The sequence below is a fragment of the Eulemur rufifrons genome, chromosome 2, assembly GCF_041146395.1.
Source record: "Eulemur rufifrons isolate Redbay chromosome 2, OSU_ERuf_1, whole genome shotgun sequence".
NCBI classification, from domain to species: Eukaryota; Metazoa; Chordata; class Mammalia; order Primates; family Lemuridae; genus Eulemur; species Eulemur rufifrons.
In genome coordinates this window covers 35,965,002-35,980,146 of record NC_090984.1, presented here as the reverse complement: position 1 = coordinate 35,980,146, position 15,145 = coordinate 35,965,002, and the positions used below count along the sequence as shown (strand labels likewise).

Here is a 15,145-nt window from a genome sequence, read left to right as displayed (position 1 = left end):
ATTAATGCATTTCAAGTTTCAAAAAACCTTACATCTTTGCACAATACTTTATTTTTTGCAATTTTTAGTAAAAATTTCCAAAGTGAACAAAAAAGATACTGTATAAAACACAGTGGACATTGAACTGACAGTAGTATTAGATCTCATTTGTCTTGATCCTTTTGTTTTACCACATCTTGATTCGCAGTGGAAAGAGTTCAGTGCACATATCTCTTTTCAGAAAACATTTAACTTAGACTCAAAATAAAATAGGGCAGTGCGTGTGCCTGCCAAAACCCTACCACAGGATAACATTACAAGCAAAAAATTTACATGTTCCAAAGTCTACCACACTCAAGAAGTTACTAAGAACTCTTGCAGAATAAAAGTTACCATTTTAGAAATGCAAACCCACTTCCAACCTTTGCACAGTCCAAAAACAAAGGCATTTAAATGATTTAAAAGCAATTACATATATATCTACCTACTTGTTTGTTTAGAATTATTTATAGTCTATCTGGGGTTTCATGTACAAAATTTGTCTCTAAATCATGTACAAAAAGCTGTATTTTGAAAAAAGTCACCACATACTGTACAAGTTTACAAGGAAGAGATCCCATTATTTTCTCTAGCATTTTTGGCCTTGCTGGCTTGCGTCACATTATGAGAATGATTGTGTAAACCTTATACTCTTAAGAAAAAAGGAAAAAAAAAAAGCCAAAACACAGAAATCTTTTCAACTTTCCCTAAATTTGAGAAGTCAGGAAAATCATAGCTGTTTACTTCTAATTTAAGCAATGTAACTGGAAAACAGAAGCAATAAATATGTCACAAGCTTAAAATTTTTTTTTGTAATGCCCCTTCCATTTCCTGCATAGCAATAGCCTGTTAATACATTAAATGCTTTTGCTTTCTCTTTCTTTAAAATGCCAATTATTTACATCTGTTTTAAAAATAAATTTGGAATGGGACATTGTGCTGTTTCACCTTCATTGTTGTTTAAACATTTTAGGGAAAAAAAAGTCAGAAGGTCTATCTATAATTTTAACTACTAGTAGAGCAAATTACTCATCTTTAGTGGTTACCAATGATCAGTGATGATATGCTGAAAAAACTGTTCAAATATTTTGACAAAGACACAGCTTTTCTTTTCATATCAGACAAAAAACAATTAGCATACTTTAAATATATGGAAAACACAAATAAGTAGGCTACAAATAAACAAAAATCATTTCACTGACATAATTTCTACCATAGCATGAATAAAATTTTACCTATCAATTCAAAAATGGAATTGACTTAGAAAGTTTAAAATACATAAGCAGAAATAAGACATTTACATAAAGAACTCTGGAGTAGTATGCTGCTTATGTCCAGTTTGCACAACACTTAACTGTGTTCTTCAGCATAGTCACTCGTGCTCATAGCAGCCATTTGATAAAGAATAAATGAATATTGGAATCAACTCTGCCATTAAAAAAAGGTAAATTGATTTTCATTTCAAAACTGCCTGTGTAAAGCATTACAGAATCCCGGAACACTGAATACCACCATTCTCTGTTATCCTGAGTATGTCAATTAAACAGTAATTTTTCATTAAGAGCGGAAAAATTTTATAATACAAAGAAACATCCATATTGCAATTTCTGTTTACAATTGCACACAGAAGTACAGTGTACGTAAGAAATACATGTCTGCATATAACAAGGTATGTACATTGGCAAGTGATGTCTCCAATGTTGAGGTGGTCGAGCCTCTTAGCCTTGATTGGCAGTTGAAAAAAATATATATATATTTCAATTTGTGATAAAAGTTTATCGAGAGCCAACTTTGCCTGCAAGTGAAGAAAATGCAGCAACGAAGAACAGGGAACACGGGGCACATAATAATATTCTAAGACTTTGTGCCATTAGGTTAAAAATATCTGTCCATAAGAAAATTGGGTTCCTTTTCCACCTCCCACCCCCAAATTGGAATTTTCAGGCTTTAAAATTAAAGTAATTCCACCTGGTCTGAGGACATAATCTCTTGCCATGTTTTTCTTCAACTGTTACTTGTGAGGGTTTAGTTTGGAGATGACGACTTAATAGGTTTCTCTTTGGAGTGAAGTTTTCCCATTGTAGGCACTAGGAAGAACCAAGGCAAAAGCTGCAGTTAACGTCTCATGTGTCCCATTTGATAACTCTCTCGGGGCCTCTGACGCTGGGGCTGCTGAATGGGCTGCGGAGGTCTCCTCCTCTTTAAAGTGCCTGAGAGTCACAACAAAAGCAAAATAGATTTACTGTGAGCTTTTTAATTTTTTTTTTTTTATTTCAGCTCATTATGGGGGTACAAAAGTTCAGGTTATATATATTGCCCATGCCCCCCCATCCCCCCGAGTCTGAGCTTCAAGCGTGTCCATTCCCTAGACAGTGTGCATCGCACTCATCAAGTAGGTATACACCCATCCCTTCCCCCCAGCCCCAACCTCTGTCCGATACCCAACTGGTGTTATTCCCAAATGTGCACTTAGGTGATGATCAGGGAAACCAGTTTGCTGGCGAGTACATGTGATGCTTAGTTTTCCATTCTTGGGATACTTCACTTAATTTTTAAAAACAAAGCTGCTGTTTCAATAAGAAAGGTTCTAGTTCAGTAGTGTCCAATATAATATGAGCTACCTATATAATTTTAAATTTTCTAGTAGTCATAATAAAAAAAGTAAAAATAAAAGTAAAAAAGAGACAGGGAATCACCTTAACAATATTTTTATTTTACTTCACCTAATATAGCCAAATCATTTCATTTCCTATCATTTTAAAACAAAATCAATACAAAAAATTATTAATGCAATGTTTCATTTTTTATACTAAGTCTTCAGAGTCTGGTATGCATTTTGTATTAATAATTAATAGCACATCTCAATTGAGACTAGCCACATTTCGGTGCTCAACAATCACAAGTATTAGACAGATTAATCTAGATTAATATTATAGATTCTAAGGACAGAATCCATGAGAAAATTACTAAATGTCTTTGAGCAAATGACTTAAGCTCTCTGAAACTCAGATACCTGGACTGTAAAACAGGGATGATAATTAACTCATATAGTCTCTTGTGAAAATTATAAAATTCATGTGACAGTGTTTAGCACTTTTTTGCGAGGGTTCAATAAATGACAGCTAGTTTTTAAAAAAGGTTTTTAAAGGTGCTATTTACTTAAAATGAAAGCAGTACACAAATAATTGTTTCATTGAACGTCAGGACCATAATTGTTAACAGTATCTAAAAAGTGTCATGTGTCATGTGGAAATCCCATAAATACTAACGTAAGTTCCACAGTGCTAGCTAACATTGTGAATTTAAGAAAAGCAATGATATCAAAATCAAATTTCCTCTGATTTGCAGTAAGATATGGTCCTAGCATGACTACTTGGCTCTCTTGACCAAAGACAGTAAATGCAGGTGAATAACTGAGAGAAAATAGAGAAAACTGTAAGAAACTTAGTTTTGAACTACTTTGTGTAGGGTAGTGGACTTGGCCCGAAGCAAGAGGTAGAGGAGGGAAATGCCTCCAGTTAGCTCCAGCTCCCCTGCCATTGCCTTGGGACAATGTCTGTCCCAACATCTGTAGAGAACAGGCGTCCTGAAGGCAGCATAAAAGCCACAGATACCTTGAAGAGGGGGAGGAATAAATAGACGGAGACTAAATAATCTAGAGCAGTTACTTCTTCCCACCTTTTCTCCTCCAAATGCCCAGAGCTAATCTAAAGAGGGTCTCCTCCTAACGCTGTGTCTCTCTAAGAGGTAGTGTGGAGACCAGAACTGAGGAGTTGTTTTCAGGGATGGAGAATACTTGACTGTGCTTATTCGATGACTGAAGCCTCTACCGTAAGACTATTCCACAGACTGGGTTCTGTATTCCCCATTAGCATCGCCCCTGGGAAAATGAGTTTATGTGCCAGAAAATATTTCAAGAACACAAGCATTAAAAACAATAAGAAAGACAGTCATAGTGTACCCATAGTCCCAGCTACTTGGGAGGCTACAGGGGCAGGATCGCTTGACCCCAGGAGGTTCACAGCCAGCCTGGGCAAAATAGTGAGACGTATCTCTTAAAAAAATAAATAAATAAAAATAACAGAAGCACAATTATTAGAATAGAAAGACCAATAATTTAAAAGTAGCTTAACTACCATAATAAAAACAAGGTAACATATTGGAATATGAAACAAAAACAAGAACCAAGCAAAAATCAAAATTTCTAGTTCTGAATATTTTTAGACACTCAAGATAAATTAGCATTACATTGGCAGTCATTGGCTAGACTGGACTGATTAAAAAAAAAGCACAAACAGTAACTAAATCATTCATCCAGTAATCCCATTTTCAAGGAGAAAGTATTACAAAATTAGTCACTAAACACTCGCTTATAATTGAATTCTACCTGATAAATGATTTTGAGTTATATAAACATACACTTTGTTCAAATGTTCTTACCTGGAAGTGGTTTAGGAGGAGGCAACTTTGGATTACTACTTGGAGTATGAACACTGCATATCTTAATAAATCCAGCCATTAACATGATCAGGGCAATTCCCATAAGTAATACTGCCCACCAATGAGCCTAGAAATAAACAGATTTTTCCACTGAAAAAGCTATAAAATATTCTAGAATATTTTATATTACATAAAACAGAATATATTACATTTTAATTTTTAAAGAACATTTGTTAGTTGGGAGTTGTGCATATATATATTATATATATGCACATACATATTAATTTCTTTAAATATAAAAAAAGTTTAAAGGAGAAAAATACCCATAATTTCACCTCCTAGAGGAAACCACTCAAATCTTATTTTCCTTTCAGTCTCTTTTCTAACATGTAACTATGTTTGTCATATACACAAACACACATGCAAAACTGGGATCATCTGGCATATAGTTATACCGCATTTGCCTGTGTTATTAAATATTTTCTAGTTTAAACGTTTCTTTTTTGCTTCTTACTTTTATAGAGTATGTTTTGTTTGCTTTTATACTCTCCATGGCTTAGAAAGTACGCAACTTGCTTTAAACTCTGCTAGTAAATAGATTTTTAAAATGCTCTTTAACCAATACTGTTTTCTAATCATCAAGGTTAAGAACAAAATTCTCTTTTCCTCTTCCTATTTCATTTAGAATTTGAGGCCCAGACTACTATTAGGAAATTATTACTATTTTTTAGGCCTTATACTTTGAGGACAATAGAAATTATTTTTACATGTATCTTAGTTTTCATTATATTATACATATATATATATCTTTCTTTTCATTTAGTTATAAGTTAACTATCTTTTTCAACATGAAAATGTAAGGATATACACATATATATAGCAGCAAAGTTTACTAAGTATAAGAAACCATAAACTTTACTTTTAACTCATATGAAACAAATCAATTTAGAAAAAAAAAAACTTCAAACATTACTGATAAAATCTTACATAAAAATTACTGTTTCCATTCTTAAGAAAATTCTAAGTCTGTTTTACAATTTCAAATATTCAAACTTTGTTTTAAGAGATCATATACTAATAAACATATAAAATATTTACAACTGTGAATCTTCACATTGGCTTAACACAGATTGTTATAATACATTATAGAGTTACTGCTAATTATTTCCAGCAAAACTCTAAATTAAGAAGATGTTCTATGATCTGGGACTTAGAACAGTCTATTACTTCTATATTATTTACTTTATCCAGCAGTGATGATGTAATTAAAGTAATACTAATGGTAATTTTAGCATTAATGAAAGTAATGCTAAAATTAAAATGAATGTTGTGGCAAAATATCCCAAGCCAGTTTTTCTGTGTGTGTATAAAGCCTTTCCTACATTTTTAAAAATTTGTTTATTTTGAAAGAATCTCAAACTTACAGAAAAGTTGCAAGTAGAGTACAGAAATCTTTTAAAAACCTGACAGCACCCAAGAGTAACTTGCTAGCCACTATGATGTTACCCCTGAACATATCAGCACATAATTCCTACAACACAAGGCTGTTTTCCTAGATAATTATATAACACAATCATCAAAATCAAAGAATTAGTGCTTATACATTACTAACATTTAATCCCCAGACCCCACTCAACTTTTGCCATTTGTCCCAATACCATCCAGTTCAGAATCATGCGCTGCATTTTTAGCTGCCATGTTTCTTTAGTTGCCTTCAATCTAGAAAGGCTCTAGTCATCCTTCCTTGGCTTTTATGACCTTGACACTTTTAAGGATTTACATGGGTAGTTGTTTTTATGAGAATGTTCCTCAATATGGGTTTCTCTGGTGTTCCTTTATGATTAGATTCAGGGCATATATCTTTGGTAAGAATATCACAGATACTGTGTTCTTCTCATAGCATCCCACCCACCAGGTGCCAAATGATTTCGATTTCATTACTGGTAATGTTGACTTGATCGCTTGATTAAGGTTCTATCGGCCAAACTTCACCACAAAGATTCTCTGTCGTAGTCAATGAGTATTTTGTAGGGATGTAATTTGGAACTATGTAAATATCCTATTCTTCATCAAACTTTGAATGTATTCATTTCTTTATTCCCTTGTGGTTTCCTATTTTATACAAAATGGTTATAATCCATTATTATCATTATTGGGTCTTCTGAACACATCCCCATCATTCTTTGAGCACTTTCTTACTTTATGGCACAATAGGAAGTTCCAGAGTCATCTTGTTCTTTCCCTACCCCAGCCCTGGAATCAGCCATTTCTCCAAAGAGCCCTGGTTCCTTTAAGTTCTGACCCTCTTATGTAGACTGACTCCTTACCCTACTTCCACTCTGACACCCTTGGCCAGTCTCCGCTTTGCAGCGGTGCACTTCTCACCCTGTTTGGGCTCTGAAACCTCATAGTGGTGGCGTTTCCCACTTCACACCCTCCCAACCTAGTCAGACTCCAATACCCTGCTCTGTGCCACTACAGCTCCCCCCACCTGGCCTGGATGCCTACCTTGCTTGGCCTCACCTAATGGCTTTAGGAATGAACTGTTCAAGAATAAAGATGGAATAAAAAAGATACACAAACACACATACATTCATATATATTCAATTTTAAAAGCAAACAGAATGATTCACACTTAGATGAAGGTTTCTCAAAAGTCTTAATAATTCTCCTAAGATTAGATCTCTATATAGGAGAGTCCCATAGCCACCGTCCTCTTTGTTTTCATTTTTATTCTCTATTCTGTGAAAAGTGTCTCATGATAGTCTCTCATATCACTCATTATTGTGAGGACCACAAACTCAAATGCCTACAAGGCAGGTAAGGTGTAATGTAATTCAACCTTACTGTTTAAATATCTGATTTTTCAAGAGAAGCTATAAATCTGAATTTTTACGTGAAAACTATTTTTAAATGCTGGCAAACGCCTCTAAAATTTCTAAATTTTAAAAACAATATGTAGACCATACAAAACATGTTGACAGGGCTGAATCTGGCTTGGAAACCACAACCTTACCATATACTTTCCATCAAATGCCAATAGAGCCCCCTCAGTTACTCTGACAACTATTGTACACTTCCCAAACACCCTCTGGGGAGGCAGTATCACCTCCACTGTGATCCAATCTCTGAGTACAAAGGGTCAAGGGTTTTCCTACTACTTTCAGGTTGACGAGCTAGTTCTGTTACAAAGGATACACTTTGACTCCTAATGTTCACTACATTCTTGAACACATTTCCTTCCTTCTAGTCTTTCCCGCTCAAAATCATCTTTCACATGGCCATCAGGGTTACCACTACCTAAAATATGGAACTGATCACGTCACTCCTTTATGTCAAACTCTTCTTCAAAAGCTTCCCACCAAAGATCTCCAGGATAGACCATTATGTGGGAGAGAGAAAAAAGCAAAAGCAAAAGCAAAACTTAAACACACAATAAAGTGCAGCAAAGTATATGTGGTATGATTCCACTTTTTTAAAAAAGTATATAATCTTGGCCGGGCGCGGTGGCTCACGCCTGTAATCCTAGCACTCTGGGAGGCCGAGGTGGGCGGATCGTTTGAGCTCAGGAGTTCGAGACCAGCCTGAGCAAGAGCGAGACCCCATCTCTACTAAAAATAGAAAGAAATTATATGGACAGCTAAAAATATATATAGAAAAAATTAGCCGGGCATGGTGGTGCATGCCTGTAGTCCCAGCTACTCGGGAGGCTGAGACAGTAGGATCGCTTGAGCTCAGGAGTTTGAGGTTGCTGTGAGCTAGGCTGACGCCACGGCACTCACTCTAGCCTGGGCAACAGAGTGAGACTCTGTCTCAAAAAAAAAAAAAAAAGTATATAATCTTATAGTGGTATAGGCACTTTCTGAAGAATATATAAGAAATTCATCCTGGGGGGTCCAGGGTGAAAAAAGGGCACACTTTTGAATGTATTACTTTGTCAATTAGAAAAGGAATAATCAAATTTTTCCCTAAAAGGGGGAGAAAATAATTTTTTGCTTTGGAAAATTTATACTTCTGTGACTTTTCCCACATGCTCCATCTCCATAAAATATCTCTCTCTGTACCCTCTACTTCTACTGGTCCCAAGGCCTTCCCCAATAGGCTCTTCTATATTCTATAAAAATGGCATACAGACTGAAAATATGTTTCCATGTGCCTGTCTTCTGTAACAAACTGTGAGCTCCTTGAACTTATATCCCACCACCCCAGTACCTAGCCCACAAAGAAATACCTATTGGACTAGTTATTACAGGCAAGTCATTATTCTAAATACTGACCTTGAAACACTTCTAACAGCTCATTCATTATTTCTAGATTGCTTAACACATACAAATAATGTGACAATGTTTTTACAACAACGATGGGACATAAAAACCATGTTGATATGTCTAATAATAGGTTTTTAGTACCCATATAGTCTTAAATAGTGAGGCAAGTACACAGTATGGCAGTAAGAGAGACAGATTGGAGATACAAAGCCTAGATATACTAGTGGTTAAAACTCTGTAGAAAACAAAGGTCAAAGGGACCTAGTCCCAGTTCAGATTAACATATATGTAATAAAATATAGCACTTGAGCCCTTGTAAACTTCCAGTTCCTTCTAGCACATTGTTCCTGGCCTTCTTCCAAATTTTTCCAGATAATTATGTATCTCAGAAGCCCAAAGCTTGAGATGTTTTAGTGGCAATGTTGACAGTAGCTCTTCAGAATTTAGCACCTGGGGAAATGGAACATGGCAGTGGATAGAAGGTAGCAAGAAAAACTAAACAAAACAATGGTGTATTTGAGAGTATTAATTAAGTATGGCCACCTTTGATAGAGGGTTTTTTTTTTTTCTAATGCTCTCTTTAAAGGAGAATAATCAGAGTGACTTAAATGCTAAATTGCATTTTTTCTTTTTTACATATACTATAAAATCTGCGAAAAGAATATCAACCAAGTTAGTAAATGCAAAACATGTGTTTCATCTCAAAAGAAAAGATCACAAAGTGTCAACCTGTTGGTCTGACAAAAAGGAGAGCTGTCATTTCATTCAATGAACATTTAATGAGTTTAACCGTGTGCCGGGCTCTTATCTGTCATAGTTACAAAGGTGTTAAGCAAAACTTAACAGGCAAAGAGAAGATATCCAAAAGTTTAAAAAATAGCTGAGAATTTAACCAGCATTATATCAACACTGAAAAAATAAGTCTACATAAAAAACAGAAAGATGTTGCTCAATATAGGCATTTAAATATAGTCAATGACAAAGCAAAAAGTCAAAATTTACTAGTCTAATTTATTATGTATTAATTACAATGGTGTTTAACTTAATAATCTAAATAAACAAAAAGGACCTATAAGATAACAAAACAATAAAACAGGTAACACCCCAAAAAAGTGCATGAATGGGAAGGAGGAAGACACACAATCAAGTCTCTTTCAGACATAAAATAATCCACTGTTTAATTTAAAGATCTCCAGAAAAAGTCAACCATATAATCCTTTCAGTGATTATTCAAGTATTTAACAATCTCACTGTCAGCAAATACACTCTGGACTTCTTGTGGGTCACAAGACCATGAGGGACCCACAGTTCCTTGTCATGATACTGATCATGTCATCCCTTCACGGGCAGAAAGCTTCCTTTCCGTACTTCCTTCAGAAGATATTAGTCTGGACTTTGACTAAATATTCTTCTCCTCTCCCTCAAACTATCACTACCACCACCACCACCAATCTGCCAAGCAGTAAACAACTAGCTACTAAACTTTCAGTTACTTTTAGTTTAACCTAGGCAAGCTAGATAAAATATCACTGAGAGGAATCTGAAAACATCACAGTTTCAAAATTAAAATAATATGCACGCTTTTATTCTTTTTTATATAAATTATTACATTTGAGAAATCTGCTTCATTCATCTAGCATATGTATACTGCGTCCTTACCATATGCTAAGCACTGTGATAATCATTGCCATCTTTGTTGTTAAAGTTTCATAAGTGATACCTATGTGGCCTACTCTACCAGGCTATGAAGCACTCTATGAGTCCACAACCATCTTCCATTTTCAACATATCAGGATGACAAAGTAGAACATTTCTGTTACAAGTCTTTGAAAAAAGGAGTCATTACATTGTAAAAACTGGCGGAGTGAAGGTGGAGGGAGGAGGGGAAGAGAAGGTTCCCAAACTTTTGCATGCACCATCATCTACTGACTCAGTGGCTGTGGAGTAGGACCTGAGAATCTGCATTTCTATCAAGTTCCCAGGTGATGCTGATGCTGCTGGTCAGGGGACTATGCTTTGAGACTACTACTACACTGCTCTAGATTAGTGGTTGGTAAATATTTCCTGTAAAAGCCCAGATAAATATTTTAGGTTTTGTGAGGCCATGCAGTCACCATTGCAACTACCCAAAGTACAAAAGCAGCCACAGACAACATGTAAACAAATGGATGTAACCATGTTCCAATAAAATGCTATTTATGGACACTGAAACTTGAATTTCACATTTTTTAAAGAATCCTATTTTGACAATTAAATTTTTTTCAACCATTTAAAAATGTAAATTTAAAAATGTAAATGGTTGAAAAAACATTAAAACCTATGAGTCATATGAAAATAGGCAGAGTGCTGGATTTGGCCCATGGGCCACAGTTTGCCAACCCCTGTTCTAGATGAGTGGTTCTCAACCCTGGCTCTTCATCAGAACTAGCTGAAGAGTTTTAAAAGACCCAGATACTTAAGCCTAATGCCAAGAGATTGTGATTTAACTGGTCTAAACCCTAGGGTGATTCTTGTGTACAACTAGGATTGAGACCTACTGCTATTAATCAATGTTTCCCCAAATGACTTCTAAGGTTATTTAGGGTTTCGTAAGCTTTACATGAATAAAGGTTTCTGGGATTTGGTAAGTTTGAAAAAAGAAGTTTAAAAGGTTTATGTATTGCAGGGCTTCTCACAATTTTCTCACAAATCTCTAAGAGGGGACTATGGTATAGTGTTTTCCAGATTCATTTGATCACCAAACCCCTAGAGGATTTCATGCAGCTAGTGTTCTACTAAGCACTGGGGAGACAATACTCTAAATCTTTCATTCATAAAGAATAACAGATAGTTAATACTTAGATTCATAAAATTAGAGCAAAATATGACAGCAGAAGTTAATTCAAACATTAGGAAGTGTTGATTCTTGATAAAAAATAAAAATATAAACTCCGAATAAATCTGAACAAATTAAAAAGAAAAAAGCCACAAAACAGCAGGCAGTAATTTAAAAGGAGAGGGGGAAACACAAGAATAAATTTGAAAAAGATAAAGGTAAAAGATGGTTTTCTACAATGTCAAACACAACACAAAAGATATAGAAAATCAGAACACATTAACCATGGAAGAAACTAGAAAAGAATTACTAATGCCCTTAACCCCTAATTAAAGAAAAGAAGATAAGGATATAAGGTCTCAACAGAGTCAATGGTGAATGCTTTCATCTAAGAACTAGATGACTACTTGATAAATCGAAACATTTATCATTATCTCCGGGCCAAACACATAGTAGGCACTCAGCAAATATAGTGAATATATTCTGAAAAATCAAAGCATGGCTGTCAAAAACAACTCTTTACAGAAAAGAAAGTATAATTTCCATGGCACCGGTAGCGGTCAATAACCCATGCCCTGAACTGTCAAGGTTCTTCCTACTCTACTTCGCATGAGGAGAAAAGTTGCCAGTGTACCATAGAAAAGAGACAAAGAGCACCAGACACCACTGGAAAGAAAAGTCAGTGAAACTAAGTCCTCACCTCTTTCATTGCTTCTTATGCCAGAGCATCCTGATCATCTGTATTACTAACCGGAAGGACACTTCCCTAACATGATGAAAGGCCAAATCACGAACTATTAATGTGACAAAATAAACTCTGTTACGCAAGTGAACTCTGAACAAAATCAAATGAGACAAATAACTTATAAGGAACTGGATGTCTGTTATCTTACTGTTTGGCCTGGTCAATGTCCACAAATGCGGCAACGGCCTACTGGTATTCCTCAGGCATATGGGCCATGCTATTCAAAAGAGTGCCATATGAATACCAACACTGATGTAAAATAAAAGCATGTGCTATTCCTAAGGCAAACTTCTATCAACCTAAAAGTGCCTGATTAATGAGTTCCAGAGCTCAAGAGAAGACTTCATATTGCTAAGTCATTGTAAGAAGCACTAATCTTCAAATCTAAAATATGAAAAAGGTCTAAAAAAATACTTAAAAGATCATGTCTATTAAATACTTTTAAAGTAAAAATAAATGAGCTTTTGAAATTTTAGATACAAGCAGTCCCCAGGTTAGGAATGAAATATGTTCCTGAGAACATCCTTAGGTCAGATTTGTATATAACTCGGATTCCTGATGAACAGTGCATATACAGCAACAGTAATAATAACAATAATATCATAATGGCTCATATGTGGTAATAATAATACAGTGTAATACTGTAATAATACTACCCCTGTACTACAATAAGTTACAGAAATTACTGTGCTCTTTCATTTAATTCGAACAAACAGAACATAAAAACAAACTCATACAAAAAGCTTAGACAGAACATAGATGAAATATCAAAAAAGAATATTAAAAGTCAACACTCACCTAACGTTGCATCAAGGTAGACTAATAGGAACATTAACCTTATTTTGATCTTCTAACCAAATCAATAATAACCTTTCCATTTCAATAATTAATCTGCTATGCTGTTTAGTATAATAATAATGGTATTTTCATTGGAACACTGCCTTTCACACATTACATTATTCTCACTTTATCCTTTATAACTGTTCCGGCAGGCCAGTGACTGAAGCCTAATGCTTTCCCAATGAATGATGGCATCTGGTCTTTCTCCAAACACTTAATTTATTTCTATGTTCATTTCCATTGTAATCACCTTTCTCTTCACTGTAGGCTCACCTGGACTTACAATGGACTTTCACTTTGGAGGCATGGTCATAAGGGTAAACACAGACTCATAAAATTGAATAAAAAAGTTAAGATGAAAGTGATGCTGTCCGTAAGCAACCATATAAACAATGAGACAAGCCGCTAGCCAAACGATGCTGTGCCAATGAACCACTTACACCATGCGGGTTTGTTTACATGTATGGAAGAAACTAGTTCCTGAATTATTAATTTAATTATAAATTACCCTTATGGGGAGCCTTGGGAGCCCGTTTGTAAGTGGGGTCATCTGTAACCCAGGGAATGCCTGTAAGTCAATGAGTCAAAACTAGAGATAATGGAGAAAAGTGAAAAAATATTATGTTCAGATGATATGATTTAGTGCTTAGAAAACCTAAAACATCTAGCACAATATATTCTTAGCAGTATGTAACTCTGAGATCCCCATTAACAGATTTCTTTTTCTGTATACATTGTCCACTATAGTAGACAAGTACATCACATTTCAACTTATTATTAGAATCAGAGAAAAAAAGAAAAAAAGAAAAAAAGAACTGGATCTGAGTTGAAAACAGGAAAGTAAAGGATCAACAAAGGTAAGTAATTTGCCGGAAGTCACAGAATTGATAAATACCAGAAAGATGATATGAATCCTTACATGATTCTCAAGCCTATGCTGTTTCCACTATACCATAGTGCCAGACGGGACCTTTGCCTTAAAAAGTATTTACTAAACACCTATTATGTAACAAGCACAGGAATACAAAATGAGTAACATGTTTTAAGGAGATCTAAGTTAAGTCAACTGCCCAATTATTTGGTTTGAAATCTAGGTCTCCTTTTCTAAATCCAATTTCAATGCTCTTCCCACTACATAGTCATTATATATCTAAAAATCACATATTCTAACACATAACGTATTACCCTCCCTATGAACAACAAATATTTTAATGCTGGAAGCAACTACAAAATTTTTACTATATAATGTTATTAGAAGAGTGCCGAAAAGGGCTGACATACCACATAGACATCTTTTGTACTTTTAAAGCAACCTTGGTCCTGAATACACACATACAAACATAAAAAAATACTTTGGGAAAGGGTGGTGAGTTCTAAGTCAATTTCCAAAGCAAACTATATTCAGTTCAAGTATAGTACATTCTCAAATATTAATAGATCACTTGCAAGTTTCCTGCAGATATTTTAATGCAATCACTTAGAAAGTATAAGTATTTAAGTGAGTTGAGATAGTTATTCTCAGCAATATTTTAAGAAAATTTCAGGTAATTCAATGTTTGCATAACTTGGAGAAATGTGGGCTTAAAAATAATACAGTTAAGTAGATTAATACTGGATTAATATCCACCGTCATTAACAGATCTACCAATGGCTCTGTGTCTGATCTTAACTCTGTTCAATATTATCTATCACAGACAAGACGAAGACTCAGATATTATATTGAAAGATCAAAAAAAAAAAAAACTTTACAAAACCACTGTCTTTTTCATTTCTCCTGTTCAGCAAAGTAGAACCTGCAACTGGCTATCTGTCATACTGAGACCAGAGAGAAGTATAAAAAGCAAGCAGGGCTTTCCAAAACAACTTGAGGAAAAAGTCCCATCACTATGCCCTAATTATATGGACCAAAAGACCAAGCAACCCATCCAGGACATGGACCAAGGAAGAGAGTAAAACAATGACTCCCATCCCCTACTAACCAACCTATGAACGATACACATGTGGAGATTCTGATCACTT

General features: G+C 35.0%; 1 protein-coding gene across 1 annotated transcript in view; it reads right to left on the bottom strand.

The window, feature by feature from the left end:
• Positions 1-1,253: 1,253 nt before the first annotated feature.
• The window catches only part of ADAM10 (ADAM metallopeptidase domain 10), a 127,583-nt gene continuing 113,691 nt past the window's right edge, over positions 1,254-15,145 (bottom strand). The window contains exons 15-16 of the mRNA XM_069483412.1: positions 4,459-4,585; positions 1,254-2,228 (exon numbers count right to left, since the gene is read on the bottom strand). Coding sequence (XP_069339513.1) covers positions 2,134-2,228; positions 4,459-4,585 — 222 coding nt within the window. The 3' untranslated portion in view covers positions 1,254-2,133. The remainder of the gene's footprint in view (positions 2,229-4,458; positions 4,586-15,145) is intronic.